This window comes from Leucopleurus acutus (genome assembly GCF_964270905.1).
Source record: "Leucopleurus acutus genome assembly, chromosome: X".
Classification (NCBI taxonomy): Eukaryota; Metazoa; Chordata; class Mammalia; order Artiodactyla; family Delphinidae; genus Leucopleurus; species Leucopleurus acutus.
The window spans coordinates 43,369,327-43,389,183 of record NC_139148.1 but is presented as its reverse complement, the minus strand read 5'-3'; the positions used below and the strand labels follow the sequence as shown (position 1 = coordinate 43,389,183).

Sequence of the window (19,857 nt, the reverse complement as noted above, 5' to 3'; positions counted from 1 at the left end):
GGAAAATCAGTCAGTGGCTTCTGTCATTTCCTTTTTACTTTTAGTTCCAGGCTGGGGTGGGAGGTGGCAGCGGGGTTGAAGGAAGTTGGCAGAGATTATTCTCTCTTTCAAATAAACTTTGTCCTATGGGATCAGGGTCTGGTCTTCCCGCAGACATTTGTCTCTTAGTTATATTTATGGCTATCAGACTGAGTGTTCCCAGTATTCAGAAACTTTTTCTATATATTGTTTTAATAAAAAGAATTATTCACTTTACTGGTATTGACCTTAGTCTTTTCTAGTGGCTCTATGTGGTAGGTAATTTCACTTTCTTTAATGTAATGAGAAAGACTCGGTTTAGACTAGGTTTAGCTAAAATTCAGTTAAAGGGGATGAGGTGAGCTTGACTCTTTGAAGATACCCAAGAGTGGATAAAGAAAAGAGGATACAGATGAGATTTAGTTAATGAGGTTGGGGAGAAGTAAATCACTAAATTTAACCCCACAGTCTCTAGACCTCCTTTTAAATTTACTTCCCAGCCTGTCATTTTTCCTGACTGGCATTTTCCCAAGTCAATATGATACTCCCATGGTTCCAAATACCTGGTTTGGGGAATCTAAATTAAAGAAGACTATGGATTGAGCTAAAAGATAATGATCTTGATCATCAGGTTCAAACATTTCAGAGTGTCCTTCCCCCATGGCTTACCCCACCAGTTCCTAGCCTAAACCTATATGAAACAGAGATGGGTTTCAGAAACCCCTTCAGGGATTCTTATTCAAACTGATTTAGTTTCTAAAAGTCATATATAAGACTTTCAGATTTATTTTCTTTCTCTTTCCAGATGTCTGATAATAATATTGACTGGTTACACAGCCACAGGGGCATGTGCAAGGTAGATCTCTACAGCCCAACAGGACAGCAAGATCAGGACCAGAAAGTGGTAATATACAAAATGACTCCTACAAAGAAAGGCTTGGCATTTGGGTATAGATATCCTGGAGCCCAGGATAGACTAATGGATAGTGGTACTGTGACTTCTCCAAGGAATCAAGCTCAGTAAGGTCTGTGGGGGACCAATGTGCTCATACATCACACAGGGACAATTCAAGGGAGGGGCAAGATGAGGAGTGATGTGAAGGAACTGAGGAGGGGAGGCTTGTGGGGGAGCCTGAGGGGAGCCAGGGGTGGTGGTTGCCTAGTTACCAGCCTCTATTATCTCACACCTCTGAAGTCATAATAATGTCGCCTAGCTACCAGTAAGTTACCCTAAAGCTGGACTCCTTCAGGAGGGCAAAATATGTATTTTTCCTAATGAATAACAATAAAAAGCACCTATTAAACACAGAAATGTTTATCCATGTACCACTTAAAATCTTCTATGTCATCAATAGTAAAAACACCACATCTTGGCAACATTAGTGTAGTAGAAAGTGCTCCAAACTGGGAGCCAGGGGAATCGAGTTCTAATAGGAGTTCCACTTTTGAGTCTGTGTCAGTAGGGCAAGCCATCTCTCTTCTCAGTTTTCTCAATAAATGTGGATATTGTATTTTGGGCCCCTTTCTCTCACACGTAGGTATTCTCATTTAGGAAATATAGTAACATTAAGATTCTGTCTGCCTAGAAGTTGAGACACAGATGTAGAGAACAAACGTATGGACACCAAGGGGGAAAAGCCGCGGGGGGGTGGGGATGGTGGTGTGCTGAATTGGGCGATAGGGATTGACATGTATACACTGATGTGTATAAAATTGATGACTAATAAGAACCTGCTGTATAAAAAAATAAATAAAATAAAATTCAAAAATTTTAAAAAGATTCTGTCTGCCTAATAAAAATCATTTGTCTATTGTTTATTAAGTACTTAACTATGTCTAGGTGCTCTACTAAAAGCTTTACACGCACTATCTCAATCAATCCTCACAAGAACCCGATAAGGTAGGTGCTACTATCATCTCCCAGAGAAATTAAGGCCTTTTCTCTAGAATTTTTCTAAATTCATCTTAATTTGATGCAGATATACTTTGTTGATGTGTCCACCCTGAACATGGAAGATAAAGATTCTAAGGTGGGTACTCTCTGCTTCCCTCAGAGTTGGAATGGGTGGGAGGATGCTGAGAAGGGTTAACAGTTTCAGCATGAGGAAAGGGAAAGGTTGTGGCAGAGGGTGGAAAGGTGACGGGGACTCAGGTGGGAAGCCATCATTCTCATGAGCCCATGATCCCTGGTTTGGAATTTACTGTCATTCTTGATACCGAATCTCATTTTATAAGCCACCTAAGTCGCTGGTAGGACTAAAAGAATGAAAGCATGGAAGATAGCATGTCAGAAAAGCAGGGCGGGGGGGAAAACCCTGTCCAAAAGGTTGATGTTTAATGGAATATGGTTCCTGAGACTGATGGCTTTGTGAATACCTTCAGTGGGGTGGGAGGGAGTAGTAATTTGTAGAGGGAGCTTTATCTCATTCTTCAAAGACTAGCTAGCCTTACAAGCCTACCTTTCCTTCAGAAAGAAAGGGGATAATAGGAGAAATGACGTTCATGCTTTGAAGTAGTAGCCTAGCGGGTCAGCTTGGAGAAGTCTCAAAAAGCAACTTTTCACAAGAATCTTGCCCTTTAATTCCATAGGATGCTGCTGGTTCCAATTCAGAAGGTGACTTAAACCTGGAGAATCTGGAAGAAGAAGAAATTATTGTGATCAAGGATACTGAGAAGCAAGACTCGTCTAAGGTATAGACTTAGCCTCTGAGTCTACCCTTTCTCATTCCCAGAGCCCAGTGCTGAATCTGAGGACTCTGGTTCAGAGATAGTAAGAGAACTATTGTCAAACAGGCCCAAAATACAAATATTATGATATTCTAGAGAATACAGGCCTAAGCTCACAGTCACAGTAAGTTAAATGCTCAGGTAACTCACAATGACACTATCACAGAGGCTCAGAATGCCCTCTCCTAATTTCAGGTACCTACAGCAAAAAATCTCGCTACGCTTATCTTAACAAAGATATGGGCTTATAAGCAAGATCCTTTGCAATGTTCTTTGCTGGCTTGTAATGGACTTGTGTGCCCCACATTGCCCAGTGTCCAACAATGAAGAAAGAGGATATGAAGAAGAGCGAGTCCACAACAACCAAAAACTGTAGTTGCCCTACCCTGTTGTCTAAGAGATTACCCAGGCTGTTGGGTAGCATAAAGTTCAACGCAATTACACTTGCACACCACTGTCAGATATGGAATCCTTTTGTTTTTTGTGTAAATATCCCAAATTACACCTGGCAGGCTGGTTTGGGGTAGGCATTAGAGCACATGACAAGTCACTCTCACTGTCCTAGGAGCCTAGAGTAGCTGATATTGGAACAGGATATTTGGCTTCAGTGCAAAGGAGTCAAATATTTCTTGTTGTGTTCCTAGGCTCATATTATAACCAGAAACATCATTTTTGACCCCAGATGCCTTTGGAGTGATGAGAGTAGCCCCTGAGGAAGGGAAAACCAGTTACAAAATATTCTCCAAAGAGTCTTGGGTTCAGTTGGGGGTGGCCAACTCCATTTTGGGGTCTTAATAAAAGGATATACCTGGTGTTTGGGGTTTTTGGGGGGTTTTTTGTTATTGTTTTTTTGAAATTTATTTTATTTTATTTATTTTTTTATACAGCAGGCTCTTATTAGTCATCCATTTTACACACATCAGCGTATACAGGTCAATCCCAATCTCCTAATTCATCACACCAACACCCCCATCCCCTGCCACTTTCCCCCGTTGGTGTCCATATGTTTGTTCTCTACATCTGTGTCTCACTTTCTGCCCTGCAAACCGGTTCATCTGTACCATTTTTCTAGGTTCCACATATATGCTTTAATACACGATATTTGTTTTTCTCTTTCTGACTTACTTCACTCTGTATTACAGTCTCTAGACCCATCCACGTCTCTACAAATGATCCAATTTTGTTCCTTTTTATGGCTGAGTAATATTCCACTGTATATATGTACCACATCTTCTTTATCCATTCGTCTGTCGATGGGCATTTAGGTTGCTTCCATGACCTGGCTATTGTAAATAGTGCTGCAGTGAACTTTGGAGTGCATGTGTCTTTTTGAATTACGGTTTTCTCTCGGTATATGCCCAGTAGTGGGATTGCTGGGTCATATGGTAATTCTATTTTTAGTTTTTTAAGGAACCTCCATACTGTTCTCCATAGTGGCTGTATCAATTTATATTCCCACCAACAGTGCAAGAGGGTTCCCTTTTCTCCACACCCTCTCCAGCATTTATCCTTTGTAGATTTTCTGATGATGCCCATTCTAACTGGTATGAGGTGATACCTCATTGTAGTTTTGATTTGCATTTCTCTAATAATTAGTGATGTTGAGCAACTTTTCATGTGCTTCTTGGCCATATGTATGTCTTCTTTGGAGAAATATCTATTCAGGTCTTCTGCCCATTTTTTGATTGGGTTGTTTGTTTTTTAAACATTGAGCTGCATGAGCTGTTTATATACTTTGGAGATTAATCCTTTGTCCGTTGATTCATTTGCAAATATTTTCTCCCATTCTGAGGGTTGTCTTTTCATCTTGTTTATGGCTTCCTTTGCTGTGCAAAAGCTTTGAAGTTTCATTAGGTCTCTTTTGTTTATTTTTGTTTTTATTTCCATTACTCTAGGAGGAGGATCAAAAATGATCTTGCTCTGATTTATGTCAAAGAGTGTTCTTCCTATGTTTTCCTTTAAGAGTTTTATAGTGTCCAGTCTTACATTTAGGTCTGTAATCCATTTTTAGTTTATTTCTATGTATTGTGTTAGGGAGTGTTCTAATTTCATTCTTTACTAGTGTAGCTGTCCAGTTTTCCCAGCACCACTTACTGAAGAGACTGTCTTTTCTCCATTGTATATCCTTGCCTCCTTTGTCATAAATTAGTTGACCATAGGTGCATGGGTTTATCTCTGGGCTTTCTATCTTGTTCCATTGATCTATATTTCTGTTTTTGTGCCAGTACCATGTTGCCTTGATTACTGTAGCTTTGTAGTATAGTCTGAAGCCAGGGAGTCTGATTCCTGCAGATCTGCTTTTTTCCCTCAAGACTGCTTTGGCTATTCGGGGTCTTTTGTGTCTCCATACAAATTTTAAGATTTTTTGTTCTAGTTCTGTAAAAAATGCCATTGGTAATTTGACAGGGATTGCATTGAATCTGTAGATTGCTTTGCGTAGTATAGTCATGTTCACAATATTGATTCTTCCAATCCAGGAACATGGTATATCTCTCCATCTGTTGGCATCATCTTTAATTTATTTCATCAGTGTCTTATAGTTTTCTGCATACAGGTCTTTTGTCTCCCTAGGTCTGAGGTGGGTTTCTTTTAGACAGCATATATATGGGTTTTGTTTTTGTATCCATTCAGCAAGCCTGTGTCTTTTGGTTGGAGCATTTAATCCATTCACGTTTAAGGTAATTATCGATATGTATGTTCCTCCGACCATTTTCTTAATTGTTTTGGGTTTGTTTTTGTAGGTCCTTTTCTTCTCTTGCATTTCCCACTTAGAGACGTTCCTTTAGCATTTGTTGTAGAGCTGGTTTGGTGGTGCTGAATTCTCTTAGCTTTTGCTTGTCTGTAAAGCTTTTGATTTCTCCATCGGATCTGAATGAGATCGTTGCCGGGTAGAGTAATCTTGCTTGTAGGTTCTTCCCTTTCATCACTTTAAGTATATCATGCCACTCCCTTCTGGCTTGTGGAGTTTCTGCTGAGAAATCAGCTGTTAACCTTCTGGGAGTTCCCTTGTATGTTGTCGTTTTTCCCTTGCTGCTTTCAACAATTTTTCTTTGTCTTTAATTTTTGCTAATTTGATTACTATGTGTCTTGGTATGTTTCTCCTTGGGTTTATCCTGTATGGGACTCTCTGTGCTTCCTGGACTTGGGTGGCTATTTCCTTTCCCATGTTAGGGAAGTTTTCGACTATAATCTCTTCAAATATTTTCTCGTGTCCTTTCTCTCTCTCTCTTCCTTCTGGGACCCCTATAATGTGAATGTTGTTGCATTTAATGTTGTCCCAGAGGTCTCTTAGGCTGTCTTCATTTCTTTTCACTCTTTTTTCTTTATTCTGTTCCTCAGCAGTGAATTCCACCATTCTGTCTTCCAGGTCACTTGTCCATTCTTTTGCTTCAGTTATTCTGCTATTGATTCCCTCTAGTGTATTTTTCATTTCACTTATTGTATTGTTCACCTCTGTTTGTTCTTTAATTCTTCTAGGTTTGTTAAACATTTGTTGCATCTTCTCGATCTTTGCCTTCATTCTTTTTCCAAGGTCCTGGATCATCTTCACTATCATTATTCTGAATTCTTTTTCTGGAAGGTTGCCTATCTGCACTTCATTTAGTTGTTTTTCTGGGGTTTTATCTTGTTCCTCCATCTGGTACATAGCCCTCTGCCTTTTCATCTTGTCTCTCTTTCTGTGAATGTGGTTTTTGTTCCACAGGCTGCAGGATTGTAGTTCTTCTTGCTTCTTGTCTGCCCTCTGGTGGATGAGGCTATCTAAGGGGCTTGATGGGAGGGACTGGTGGTGGGTAGAGCTGACTGTTGCTCTGGTGGGCAGAGCTCAGTAAAACTCTAATCTGCTTGAATGCTGATGGGTGGGGCTGGGTTCCCTCCCTGTTGGTTGTTTGGCCTGAGGTAACCCAACACTGGAGCCTACCCAGGCTCTTTGATGGGGCTAATGGCGGACTCTGGGAGCACTCTCGCCAAGGAGTACTTCCCAGAACTTTTGCTGCCAGTGTCCTTGTCCTCACGGTGAGCCAGAGCCATCCCCCGCCTCTGCAGGAGACCCTCCAACACTAGCAGGTAGGTCTGGTTCAGTCTCCCATGGGGTCACTGCTCCTTCCCATGCGCACACTACTTTGTGTGTGGCCTGCAAGAGTGGAGTCTCTGTTTCCCCCAGTCCTATCAAAGTCCTGCTGTCAAATCCCGTTAGCCTTCAAAGTCTGATTCTCTAGGAATTCCTCTTCTTTTTGCTGGACCCCCAGGTTGGGAAGCCTGATGTGGGGCTCAGAACCTTCACTCCAGTGGGTGGACTTCTGTGGTATAAGTGTTCTCCAGTTTGTGTGTCACCCACTCAGCAGTTATGGGATTTGATTTTATCGTGATTGTGCCCCTCCTACCATCTCATTGTGGCTTCTCCTTTGTCTTTGGATGTGGGGTATCTTTTTTGGTGAGTTCCAGTGTCTTCCTGTTGATGATTGTTCAGCAGTTAGTTGTGATTCTGGTGTTCTTGCAAGAGAGATTGAGAGCATGTCCTTCTACTCTGCCATCTTGAACCAATCTCTGGTGTTTGTTTTTAAAAGAGGAGCCCATACTTACTACACACAATGCAGGTCTACTTTATTGCAACTGAAGCCCTTTTGCAAAAAGTGGACCTTATTATGACTTCACGTTTCTAGGAATTCATGGTGATGAAGCAATGAATGGAGCAAAGAGGGCAATGGTACTTAGTGCTGAGTAGATGTGTACACAATATGTATACCCATATCCAAACATGGGCATACACAGTCACAAGTATAGATATACACATATACGTTTACACAAAGTGACATACACATAGATATATACATGTATATATGTTAACAAAAAATAATTTATAAAATAATTTATAATAATTTGTAGCCAGGCCAAACACATGCCTGGCTACATGTGACACTGACAAACACACACAAGCATTGAAATAACAAACTTATGTATAGTGATCTAGTCATAACAATGACTTACACACATATACAAAGATATACAGTTATACAGAGTCAGACACACTAATGTGCCCACATGTGATACACATAAACATTTATATATACATCCAAGCACACTATGCATAAACACACACTCACATTGATACACACAAGCCTTGATCAAAACAGACCATGCAGACTCAGGTACAGGCATACTCACTTATAAATATACCTCATGTTGATACACACACATACAAACTTTAACAAAGTGACACATTAACTAACACACATGCTTGTGTACACTGATACACATATTGACACAAATGCAGTGACATCCCCACTCATGTACTCACAGACACACTCAAATGCCAGTGTGTATGCAACATTGACATACATCAATCATTGACATAGTATATAAATATAACATAAACTGATACCTAATATATCGATATACACAGTCATTATACAATCACCTATTTATTCATACTCATTTTTAACATACATATTTATTAATATATTATACATTAATTATATATTAATATATTGATGAGTATGTATGCTAATACCTGAATGTATGTTTCAACATATATAAATACATTTATCGCTGCATGATACATGCTATTGGATTTATATCATAAACACATATGCAGCTCTCTCAACTTGACACTTGCTTATTTTCATATTCAGAGACACACTGATATACACACACATATTTTTACATTCACATATATGTACAAAATATACATACTAACATGCACATGCTGGCCTCTACAGTTGACATATACAATGGGTATGATGTCAGCACATTATGACACATGCTTACACACGGTGACATCACACACTGTGCATTGACATACACATATGCACACACACACACACAGGCACATTTTCACACACTAACAGTACAAACTGACACATGTTCCCACTCGTGAATTGATATATTGATGTGTATATACACACACGACAGAGACACTGACATATTTTTGACATGTATTGAAATAAGCACACATACTCAGATGAAATTGACAAACATATTGATAACACTTGTGTATAGTTAAGTGTACAAATGTATCTACTCTGAGCTTTTGTTGCTGTCACTTGTGCTTGAACGTGTATTAATGGATATAATTGTGTGTTATGCGCCCATGCAAATACTAAAGGCCAAATCCCTAATCTGTGCAACTTGGAAGATATATCTTCTAAATACAATAGGGGAAAGAAGTAGCCTAGCCAAAGCCTTATGGATAGGTCTTCTTTTTTTAGATGGAGAGGTCAGTGTGCCTTTTCAAACAAGCTCCTTCTAATCCTATAAGTGTCCTCTATCGTCTACTCAGTGATCTTCAGAAATACGCCTTGTGTTTCCAACAGGCACTTAGCCCCTCATCCTCTAGCTGTAGACGTCAAGTAGGAGACACAGAGGGCAAATATCACAAACTGCCCACTGGGAACTGCTACAGAGGCTATGCCAATCAACTGAAAATGGATTACGTGGCCAAAGGACCTCAAGGCCAACATCTGGAAATGACAGCGGCCAAAAACACCAACAATAACCAGAGTCCTTTCACCCCACCAGCCAAATCTCCTAGCAATCAGAGGACAGTTATCTCCCCTGATGGAGAATGTTCTACGGATGACCCTTCCTTCTATGTCAGCCGACTATCTCCTCTGGTGATCCAGATGGCCCGTAAGAAAATCAAGGAGAAGTTGGAAGGTGGAAGCAAATGTCTTCATCATTCAATCTATCCACCCAGTGGGGACAAAGGGAAAAACAGCCCTCGTAGTGCTGTGAGCAAGATCACTTCTGAAATGGCCCATGATGCTGTGGAAGTGACCTCTGCAGAAAGGCAGGGCACTGGGGAGGAGTGTAGGGAAGGTGGCCGAAAAACCTTTCTGTATAGTGAATTATCCAACAAGAGCAAAGGTGGAGACAAATACATGTGCCAAAGAGACAACAAAGAATTTGCAGATTCGATCAGCAAAATGTTCATGGTTTATGCAAATCAAGTGGCATCTGACACAATGTTCTCTGTCATGCAGAACTTGAAAGTTCATAGCTCTGGGAAGCCAATTCCAGCTTGTGTGGTCGTGAGGAGGGTGCTGTTAAAACACACCAAGGAAATTGTGTCCGATTTGATTGACTCCTGCGTGAAGAACCTACGTAATATCACTGGGGTCCTGATGGCCAACTCAGACTTTTTCTCAACTGTCAGGAGGAATCTGTTCAACCATGGGAAACAAAACACTGCTGATATCATGGAGGCCATGCTGAAGCGTCTTGTCTGTGCTCTTCTTGGGGAAAAAAAGGAAACTAAGTCTCAGAGTTTGTCATATGCATCCTTGAAGGCTGGGTGCCATGATCCCAAATGCAAGAACCAAAGTCTCGAATTCTCAGCCATGAAGGCCGAGATGAAGGGGAAGGGCAAAGGTAAAATGAAACCAGAGAAGTGCAAGTCATTGACCAGTGCTGAGAAAGGCAGTGAACATACCCTCAAGGAGAGCCTGACAATGTGGAACCAAAATCAAGGCAGTCAAGGCAAGATGGCTGGCAAAGCATGGACCAATAAGGAGGAAAAAGAGAGAGAAGATCAGCCGTTCCATGGATTCACTGGCAAAGGACTTGATTGTCTCTGCCCTTAGGCTGATCCAATACTATCTGACCCAGCAGGCCAAGGGCAAAGATGCATTTAAAGACTGTCCTTGTTCTACCACCAGCTATATGACTCAGAGTGCCCAATACGAAAAGTGCAGAGGTAGCCAAAGTGTCAAGGCACTTTCAATGAAACATCTAGAATCTCGTGGAGCACCTGGATCATCCACCTCTCAAAAGGAGAATGAACACCTGGACTCCCAGAGGCTGGATATGTCAAACATCGTTCTGTCACTGATTCAAAAACTGCTTAGTGAGAGCTCCTTCAACTGTGGAGATCTATGTGAAGGTGAGAACAAACGTTCTGAGCCCAGGACAGACAAAGGAGCCTCCATGTCCAAGAGGCCTGACAAAGGGGAAGAAAAATGCCAGGACAATCAAGAACTTGACTTTATCAGTGGATGAAGCAAGTGAGCCGACAATTTATAGATCAACTGGTAGAATCTGTGATGAAGCTGTGCCTTATCATGGCTAAGTATAGCAACAATGGGGCAGCCCTTGCTGAGTTGGAAGAATAAGCAGCCTTGGCCAACAACCCCAACTACCAGGCCGGTGGCCCCAGATGTAGTCATGATGCTGCGATGTCACAGAACTATCAAGACTCTCCTGGAACTGAAGTCATTGTCAATAATCAGTGCTCAACAAGTAGCTTGCAAAAGCAGCTCCAGGCTGTCCTGCAGTGGATTGCAGCCTCACAATTTAACATACCCATGCTCTACTTCATGGGAGATGATGCTGGACAACTGAAGAAGGTAAGCAATGCAACAAGGAACAAGAAGAAAGAGGGTTAGAATGGGTAGGGGCAGGGAGGCGGTATTGTACTTAGAGCCCAAGAAGCAGTCCATTTTTTTGAGTCTGTTCTTTATCATGTGACTCATGAATTACTCTCACCTCATAAAGACACAAAAGTGATGAACCATTAGTTACATGGGGCTCTGGACAACTCAAGTCCTGTGTACTTCCAAGAGGAGGAGAGTGAGATTAGCTCATTTTGTCAGTGATCCTTTCAACAAACTATTTGGTAAAACATCAGGGAGCAATTTTTAAGTCTTATGTTTTGCACATGTGTGCATGCACACACACACACACACACACACACACACACACACACACACACACACACCCACAGCTGTGTTTCCTACATTAGATGGATTCCAGAGAAATAAAATACTGAACCAAATTATCCTCCCTATTTCCAATCTCATGTACTTTTTTTTAGGGAGGCAGGGGAATGGCAACCCCTAACCTTGACCTAGAAATCAGTACAGATTAACTGAAGGATCCCAGTACCTGATGAAAAGTATTAGTGAACACAATTGATTCCAGAGTTTGTTTTTTGAAGCTCAAAAAGAAAGGACCTTTGGCATTTTAATCTATGCCATTAGAGGAGGGTCCAGAAAAAAGGAAAGCCATGTCAGCAGCCTCCAGTCCTGGACCTGTGGCAGCCTTTAATCCTAGAATCATAGGCAGGAAGGTGGGTGGGGTATAGTAGACTTTCTCCGTCGGGGCCCTGGCTCCAAAAGCATCATGTGACTCAAGGTATCTGCTCTCTCCACAGCTTCCTGAAGTTTCAGCTAAAGCAGCAGAGAAGGGGTACAGGGTAGGAGATCTTCTTCAAGAGGTCATGAAGTTCACCAAGGAACAACCACTGGATGAAGCCGTGGGAAACATGGCTAGAAAACAACTGCTAGACTGGCTGCTCACTAACCTGTGAGCCAACAATTCTTTCTCCTCTCTGTTTACTCCCCACCCCCAGCAGCATTCTATCCCAGCTGGAGCACCCTCTACCATCAGACCAGTGAACTGCACGCTGCACGACTGTATTTTCCAATACATCTGAGCAGCTGGACTGTGCAAATACAGGGTGTCCAACAAACTGGGCAAGAACTTGAATAAAAAAAACTTTTTTTAAATTGTGTCATTGTTTTCTTGGTCAGATATATCCGAGGCAAGGGAGGGGAATGCGTCCAATTTCAAGGACTGGTGATACAGTGTTGGACTTGTGTCCGGATCTCACCCTGGGTTATTTTCTAAGCACCCAAGACACAGGGATATAACCCATGTCCAAGTTCCTAAGTCATCCGGTTTATCCAAATCTCAGTTCACAAGCTATTTAGAGTTTTGCCACCTGTGGTCTCCCTGTTTCTCCCAGAATTTCACAGTTAACTTGATAATCCCCCTTCTAATCCCAAGGATGCAGCTTTCTTGATCACTTTTAAGAGTTTGTAGATGGGCTAGCTTAGATGAAAAACAAACTGAAGAAAGTATATTACCCACGGACACACATACACTCCCAGTGTTCACTGCACATGGTTAAACACTATCCAGAACTACAATGGGATCTGATCCTCCCCCACACATAATAAAGCTTCCTTATAAGTCATTTCCTCCAACTGATGAGATTTCCTTGTTTTCCAGCAGTCTGAGAGAAAAATTTGCAGAGAACAAAGCTACAGAATGGTAAATTCTTCACAGCCACCTTATGTGAATCCCAATGTCTCCTTTGAGACTAGCACTAAATTCCTAGATTTGCTCTATGCTTCTCAGAAGTCTATCACAATGCTATAATTCATTACAAATCAGATCAAGACAGTGGTTTCAGCCCTGTGGTCCTCTGTTAGCTAGTTTGCTGTGGCATTCCTTGGCACCTTTGAGGTGCTTGTGGCTTAGTAGAACAGGCACAGATGTGGCTTCCTTCTCGACTCAAAAGTTAAAGCTTTGGCCTCTTACTAGTTGCATGGCCTTAGAGTCACCTAGGTAGACTCTGAGCCTTTTCCTTTATCTGCAAAATGTAGACAAAAATTACCCTCTCTGTTTAGAGGTTAAACTAGAAGAATAGATGTAATGATGCTTTGCAAGGAGAATCTTGTTACAAATTAGATATGGGATTGAAGTTGTACCTCTCAAAGCCCATCCTAACACAGTTGCAAGTGCCCCTGATATATTTCCAAACTGAAAGCAAGATCCTCTGAGTGTGGGACCCAGAAAGGCACATTTTGGGGGAGATAAGAAGCATACAGACAAACTTTGACAACTTCTCTACAATGCCTGGACCAGTCAGATAGAAGTAAAGGTAGGCTCCTTCAAAGCCAGGATTTTAAAACTCCCCAGCCCTTCTAAAGCTAATCAAACCTTTTCTAGTCTCACCCCGACCCCATGAAAAGCTTTGGAGTTAAGCTACCACATAACATTCTCTTTGTCCTTGAAGAAAATCCTTAATAAACAAATCCCGGGACCAGGTCTGCATTTCTGATGACTCAGTCCTCCCAGAGCACAGCTGGGTCCCATAGTACTTTACTTCCTTGATTAACTCGGCTCTTGACTTACTCCTGATTTTTATTATGAGGCGGCCTTGGGGATTCTTTGGAACGTGGAAATAGAGCAAAGGAAGTTATATGTTCTGTTAAATGAGGGCCATTGGGGCAAAATGGTCTCTAAGGGCCCTTCCAGCTCTGACATTTGAGGATTCTAAGAGTTTCTCTTCCATAATTTCTCAGGGAAACTTGTGTGGATGAGGTAAGATCAGGGTGAGGAAACTTGATTTTTGCCAGAGCTAACTGACAGACTCCAGCAGAGAAAGGAATGCTTTGGGCCAGACAGGGCCCTGACAAGGATCTGGAGGAGCTCAACAGGCCTTGGGGTTTATTCCTGGAGGGTGAGACCCTGACCTTTCACCCCTCTAAATGGGGAAGTGATCCCAGGCATCCTATTAGCAATGTGGCCACTGCCAGCAGCTAGAAATGGACAAAGGCTTCTGCTGAGCTGAAAGCCCCACATATAGGAAAGGGATGACAGGAGCAGAAGGAGAAGGAAAACAGGATTATCTCCTGGCAGGCAGTGTCACTGGTTTGATATCGCTGACAATTTTAGTCTTTCTGAACATCAGGCCTCCATTTCACAAGAAAGTTGTGAGCAGAACTCATCTGGGAGGTTACCACAGGGCCAGGCCTAGGCTGAGGTGAGGCAAGAGAGACATTTTCCTCAGAGGCAAAATTTAAGGGGGCAGCAGAAAAAACTTGGTAATCAAAATCAGTAGTTTTTTTTTAATTGAAGTATAGTTGATTTACAATGTTGTGTTAATTTTTGCTGTACAGCAAAGTGACTCTGTCATACATATATACTTTTTCATATGCTTTTCCATTATGGTTTATCACAGGATAATGAATATAGTTCCCTGTGCTATACAGTAGGACCTTGTTGTTTATTCATCCTATATCTATAATAGTTTGCACCTGCTAATCCCAAACTCCCCAAATCAATAGCTTTAATGTACCATTTAAGAAATCAAAATTAATGCAGAGTATCAAAGTGTCAAATATTGTAATAAAGAGGATTAGTAACAGTGCCAGGCCAAAACATAATGGAGCATAAGGTAAAAGGAAAAATTGGTAAGACCTTTTATGGGAGGACCACTTTACGGGAGATTGCCAAGGCAGTACTTAGAGAATGTATAGCCCTGAAAGCCTTCATCAGTACAAAAAAGCAACAATGAATTAAATCCCTGCCTAGAGAACTTCGGGAGGGAACAAATAACAAATCAAACAAGTTTAGGAAATGGGAAATAAAATTTAGAGCAAGGAAACAAAAGACAGAGAAAGCAAAGTTTCACTTAAACCTTAAAACACAATCAGGGGTGAGGAGAGGGGTATTGCAGTGTTCTCTCTCTAGCTTAACTTAAGAGTATATCTTTCCAAAGAAAGCTCAGATTAATTCTCGTTAAAAACAGGAACCACACAAGATTGCCCCGGTTAAAATTCTACTTTACAATAGTTCTAATGATGGAAGAAGAAAAGTAAAAAGTAGAAATACAGGAGTAATAAAAATAAAAATGCCACCTTTGCAAATGATATATTTGTACGTCCATGAAAATCAAATCCCCAAATATGAGAGGTAGTGAATGAGCTTTGCAAAGGTATAGGATAGAATTTACTTGTCAGCTGTAAGAATTTGCCATCAACTATAAAACAACTGCAGCTACTTTCTCCTCACTGACTCAGAGACATGTAAAAAGTCCAACAGTTCCACTGCACTGAGGTCTCTGTGGTGTCAGAACATGAAAAAAAATCTGGAAGAACTGATTGAATTTCTGTATCCTAGAGCCACCCAGCCAGAAAGAGGAGAGTCTAATTACCATAGTGACAATAATATTAAACACGTATGTATTAAGGAAGGCAAGAAATGACATTTACGGAGAACTTACTTAGTGCCAGACACTACCAGGTGCTTTAGTTCTTTTAAAAACCTTGTGAGATGGTTTGTTATTAGCTGCTTTTTACAGCTGTGAAATTAGATGGTCAGGTTTAAAGGCCTTTTTTAAAAGTTATACATCAGTAAGTGGGAGAGTTGGGATTCAAATCCAGGTTTGCCTCATGCCAAACACTATGCTTTTTCCATTCTATCACACTGTCTTCCCATTAATTCAGAATCCATGTTTATTAAACAACTATAACACATGAATGAGAAAAAGAAAAACAGGTAAATAGAAAAATAGACCATGCTCTTAACTAGTAAAACTAAGTAAAATAAAACACTTTCTAATTCAACATATAGGTTTCATATAAAGCCAATTTAAATCTTTATGGGGTGGTCTCAAAGTATCTCCCCCAAGATAGTTATTACTTACCAAGGGGAAAGAGTAACTTTACAATGGATGAGCCCACCAGTAACAACTTAATTATGTGATAAAGGTTAACACCTTCAGTAAAGACACATTGGTATCATGTACCTCCTGATATAATGTCAACAGAAGGGCATTCTTGCCAAAAACCCATGATCCCAGTCTAATCATGAGAAACTACCAGATAAACCTAAATTGAGGGACATTCTACAAAAGAGCTGACCAGAATTGATTCCAAAGGGTCATGAAGGGAACATTTTAGAGTTGTGGAAATGGTAACTATGTATCTTGATAGGGGATATGTATACATTTAACATAGGTGTATACATTTCTCAAGACTGATCAAACTGTACACTTAAAATTAGTTAACATTATTCTATCTAAATTAGATCAATAAAGTTTAGTTTTAAATATATTTAAACTTAATACCTGTAGGAAAAAAAACCCTTCCACTGTTCACAAGTTTCTTTGCTCCTCTGTCTCTTTCCAGAAAGCCTCCAATTCAGCAAGTCTTTCTGACTTCAGGCTCTCAGCCACCTTTAACTTGCAGCCCTCCCTCCTGCCCCTTCCACTTGTTTGTGGTGGCCCAGAGCAGGACCCTGGGAACTCCCCCTTTATGAGAACTTCCCTCCCAGATCCCAGCTACGTATCCAAGGGGAAAAGGTTTTCAGCTCACCCCTCTTCTTGTCATAAAAGTCTCCTTCTCAGAAAAAACTTCCTTCATCACCCGATCTGCCACAGTTACTCTTTATTACATGACCCTGTTTTATTTTCATCACAGTAACTGATACATCCTCTTTATCATAATTTACTTGCCTATTGACCGTCTCTTCCCTCTAGAATGGTAACTCCAGGAGCACAAGGACCTGCCTATCTTGTTCACTACTGTATCCTCATTGCCCAGCACTGTGCCTGGTACATGGTAGCCATTCAATAAATATTTATTGAATGAATAACTATCCACCTATTTCAGTGTTCCCTGATGGGGACAAATAACATTAAATGGGGAATCAGAAAATTTGTCTTTAACCATGGCCACTTAATAACACTTCATCACTTGATATAGTAGCCAAGTATGTTTCCTCACCTCAAAAATCAGGATGCTAATCAATATCTTTCAATATCTACCTCTCTGGAGGTGTTGTGCAAAGAGGCAACAAGCAAGGTGAAAATGTTTAAAAATAGACCTAAATGTGCCCATTAAAACTTCAATGCAAAATAATAATAATAAATCTCTAACATTTACTGAGCTTTTACTATATACCAGACATTCATCTAAGTGCTTTCCATTACTTTGTCCTTTAATCCTCCCAACAACTCTATGAGGTAGGTACTCTTTTTTTTTTTTTTTGAGGTAGGTACTCTTATTGTTCCACATTGTAGATAAGGCAACTGAGGCCCAGAGAGGCTGAGAAACTTGCACAGTTAGAAGTGGTAGAGTTGGTATTCAAACCCAGATAATCCTGGCTCCAAAGCTCCCACTCTGTGCTGCTTCATAGAATACCAGGGCCTTGTCCATAAAGTCATTTGTCAGGATAAGTCCTGGTGTAGTGCAGAATGGAGTGGACACATCTAGGAGGTGACAGGAACCTCTGGAGTGGGATGGATGGTTGGCTAGAAGGAATCCAGGCTGGTAGAAAAGCAGAGATTTCCAAAGGGTACTGCAGGCATAAGCCAGGGCCCAGAAGAAGGCCAAAAGCTACCCTCAAAGCAGCAGTCATCTCAACAAACAAGCAGATACAGCTCCTGGGACTCACGGAACAGGGAGTACCCCCAAGTTCAAGTACAGCTGATGCTCAAAATGCCTCCTCAGGGGACAAACTGGTAATTCACATTTGCTCACAGTTCCCAGGGCCACAACTGATGGAGGGTGGGTCCTGGGGGTTAGGGGGGAGGGGAACCAGAGTGAAAAAATACCTCCAGACAAGCTGGCAGGCATGTGCCCTGGGGGGAATAAGGGTGGTCCCTGATGGTGTCCATTCAGTGTTCCCCAGAGCCAGGCTGCACGAGGCAGAGGGGAAGGAGGCATTATGGAATACTTGGGGTGCTTAGGGCCTTTGTCAATGAGTATGAAAGTTGTTTCAATATTTTAACAGGCAGTAGGGTTGTACTGGTGCCTAAAGTCTGAATGCCAGCCCTAGGTTGGAAATTCTTTACTTTCTCCTATCTTTCTCAAGCCTCAGGGCCTGGCTAAAAACTGAATTTGAGGTGTCATCTGAGGTGCATCCAGCTGAGGAAAGGGTGGAAGGGAGGGACCCCACAAGTTGCTCCTTCTGGCTCACATAGCTCCATCCTCACTTTGATCACGCTGTATTATAACGTCCTGTTTACATGTCTGCCTTTCCTCTAGACTGGAAGTAGCATGTAATAAATGGATGTGACATATATATGGAATCTAAAGAAAAAAATGGTTCTGATGAACCTAGGGGCAGGACAGGAATAAAGACGCAGAAGTAGAGAATGGACTTGAGGACACGGGGAGGGGGAAGGGTAAGCTGGGACAAAGTGAGAGTGGCATGGACAATACACTACCAATTGTAAAATAGATAGCTAGTGGGAAGCAGCCTCATAGCACAGGGAGATCAGCTCAGTGCTTTGTGACCACCTAGAGGGGTGGGATAGGGAGGATGGGAGGCAGATGCAAGAGGGAGGAGATATGGGGATAGATGTATATGTATAACTGATTCACTTTGTTATACAGCAGAAATTAACACACCATTGTAAAGCAATTATACTCCAATAAAGATGTTAAATAAATAAATAAATAAATAAATAAATAAATAAATGGATGGATGGATGAATGGATGGATGGATGGATGCAAAGGGCCTCCCACCTACTGGGCAGCCAGCCAACCAATGTTTGTTGAGCAACAGCTAACGTGGATTGTGTGCTGATTCTGTGCCATGTCTCTCATCTGATCCTCACAGCACCCCTCTTGGTAGCCCCACTTTGCAACTGAAAAAATGAAAGCAAAAAAGATCAGAAACTTGCCCACAACTGGGATTAAGCCCAAGCAGCCTGATTCTGGAGTCTGTACTCTTAACTACTGTGCTTGATTTAAGTGGCTGGTGGGTGGCCATACGTGTGCAAAAGTTCAGAGATGAATAAAGTGTGGCTTGTTTAGGAAGCGGGGAGACATATGTAGCTGGAATGCAGAGTGTGTGAAGGGGAGGTGATGGGTGACAAAGCTAGAAAACTCAGCTGACATCCGATTGCAAAGGGCCTTGTATATCATGTTTAAAATTTTGGACTCACTTCTAAGGTCAATGAAAAACCATTTGAAAGGTTGGAAGCCCAGCAGTTTCAGGGTGAGATTTATGTTCTGGAATGTTCACTCGATCTGCTGTGGGACGGATAGATTGGAAGGAGTGCTGCTCAACTGTTATTTACTTCCTTTGTTTATTTCTGGTTTTTTCCTCCCTTTCATTTTTCATTTTTAAAATGCCAACCTCACTGGACTTTACTGACAGTTAAAAGGATTTATCCACATCAGGGCCAGCACATCTCTTGGAGGGCAGGTGGGGGGAGGTAAAGTTTGACTGTCAGGAAAACCCCAGCTGTTATGGAGCCAATTGGTAAAGGGGAGAGTGGTAGGTTTTCACTTGCCTTCCCTATGCCTGCACTTTGTCTCACCGCCTGTATTTCACACTCTCACTCTCACCAGATGCTAAGAACAGTCGACTCCAGATTCCATGTTCCCCCCAACCGCCAAATGACAAATGGATGTATTTTTTCTGACCCTGAAGGGGTTTCACACAACACCTCCCAGAAAATATAAATCCTTTTCCAGAACTCAGCAGGAGGCAGAAGCAAAGTCAAACAGCCTGACCTGCTAACCTTCCTCTTGGGGTTTGATAGCATCTGTCTCCCAGAAACCTTGCTTTTGAAAAAGAGATTTCTCCTG

General features: G+C 41.5%; 1 protein-coding gene across 1 annotated transcript; it reads left to right on the top strand.

Moving 5' to 3' along the window:
- Positions 1-125: 125 nt before the first annotated feature.
- AKAP4 (A-kinase anchoring protein 4) lies at positions 126-12,049 on the top strand (the record flags this gene model as incomplete). The annotated part of the gene is given in 9 exon segments (XM_082864972.1): positions 126-293; positions 824-922; positions 1,998-2,048; positions 2,608-2,709; positions 8,952-10,259; positions 10,261-10,735; positions 10,738-10,850; positions 10,854-11,087; positions 11,894-12,049. Coding segments are annotated over 8 exon segments (2,538 nt in total). The 5' UTR covers positions 126-293.
- Positions 12,050-19,857: the final 7,808 nt, after the last annotated feature.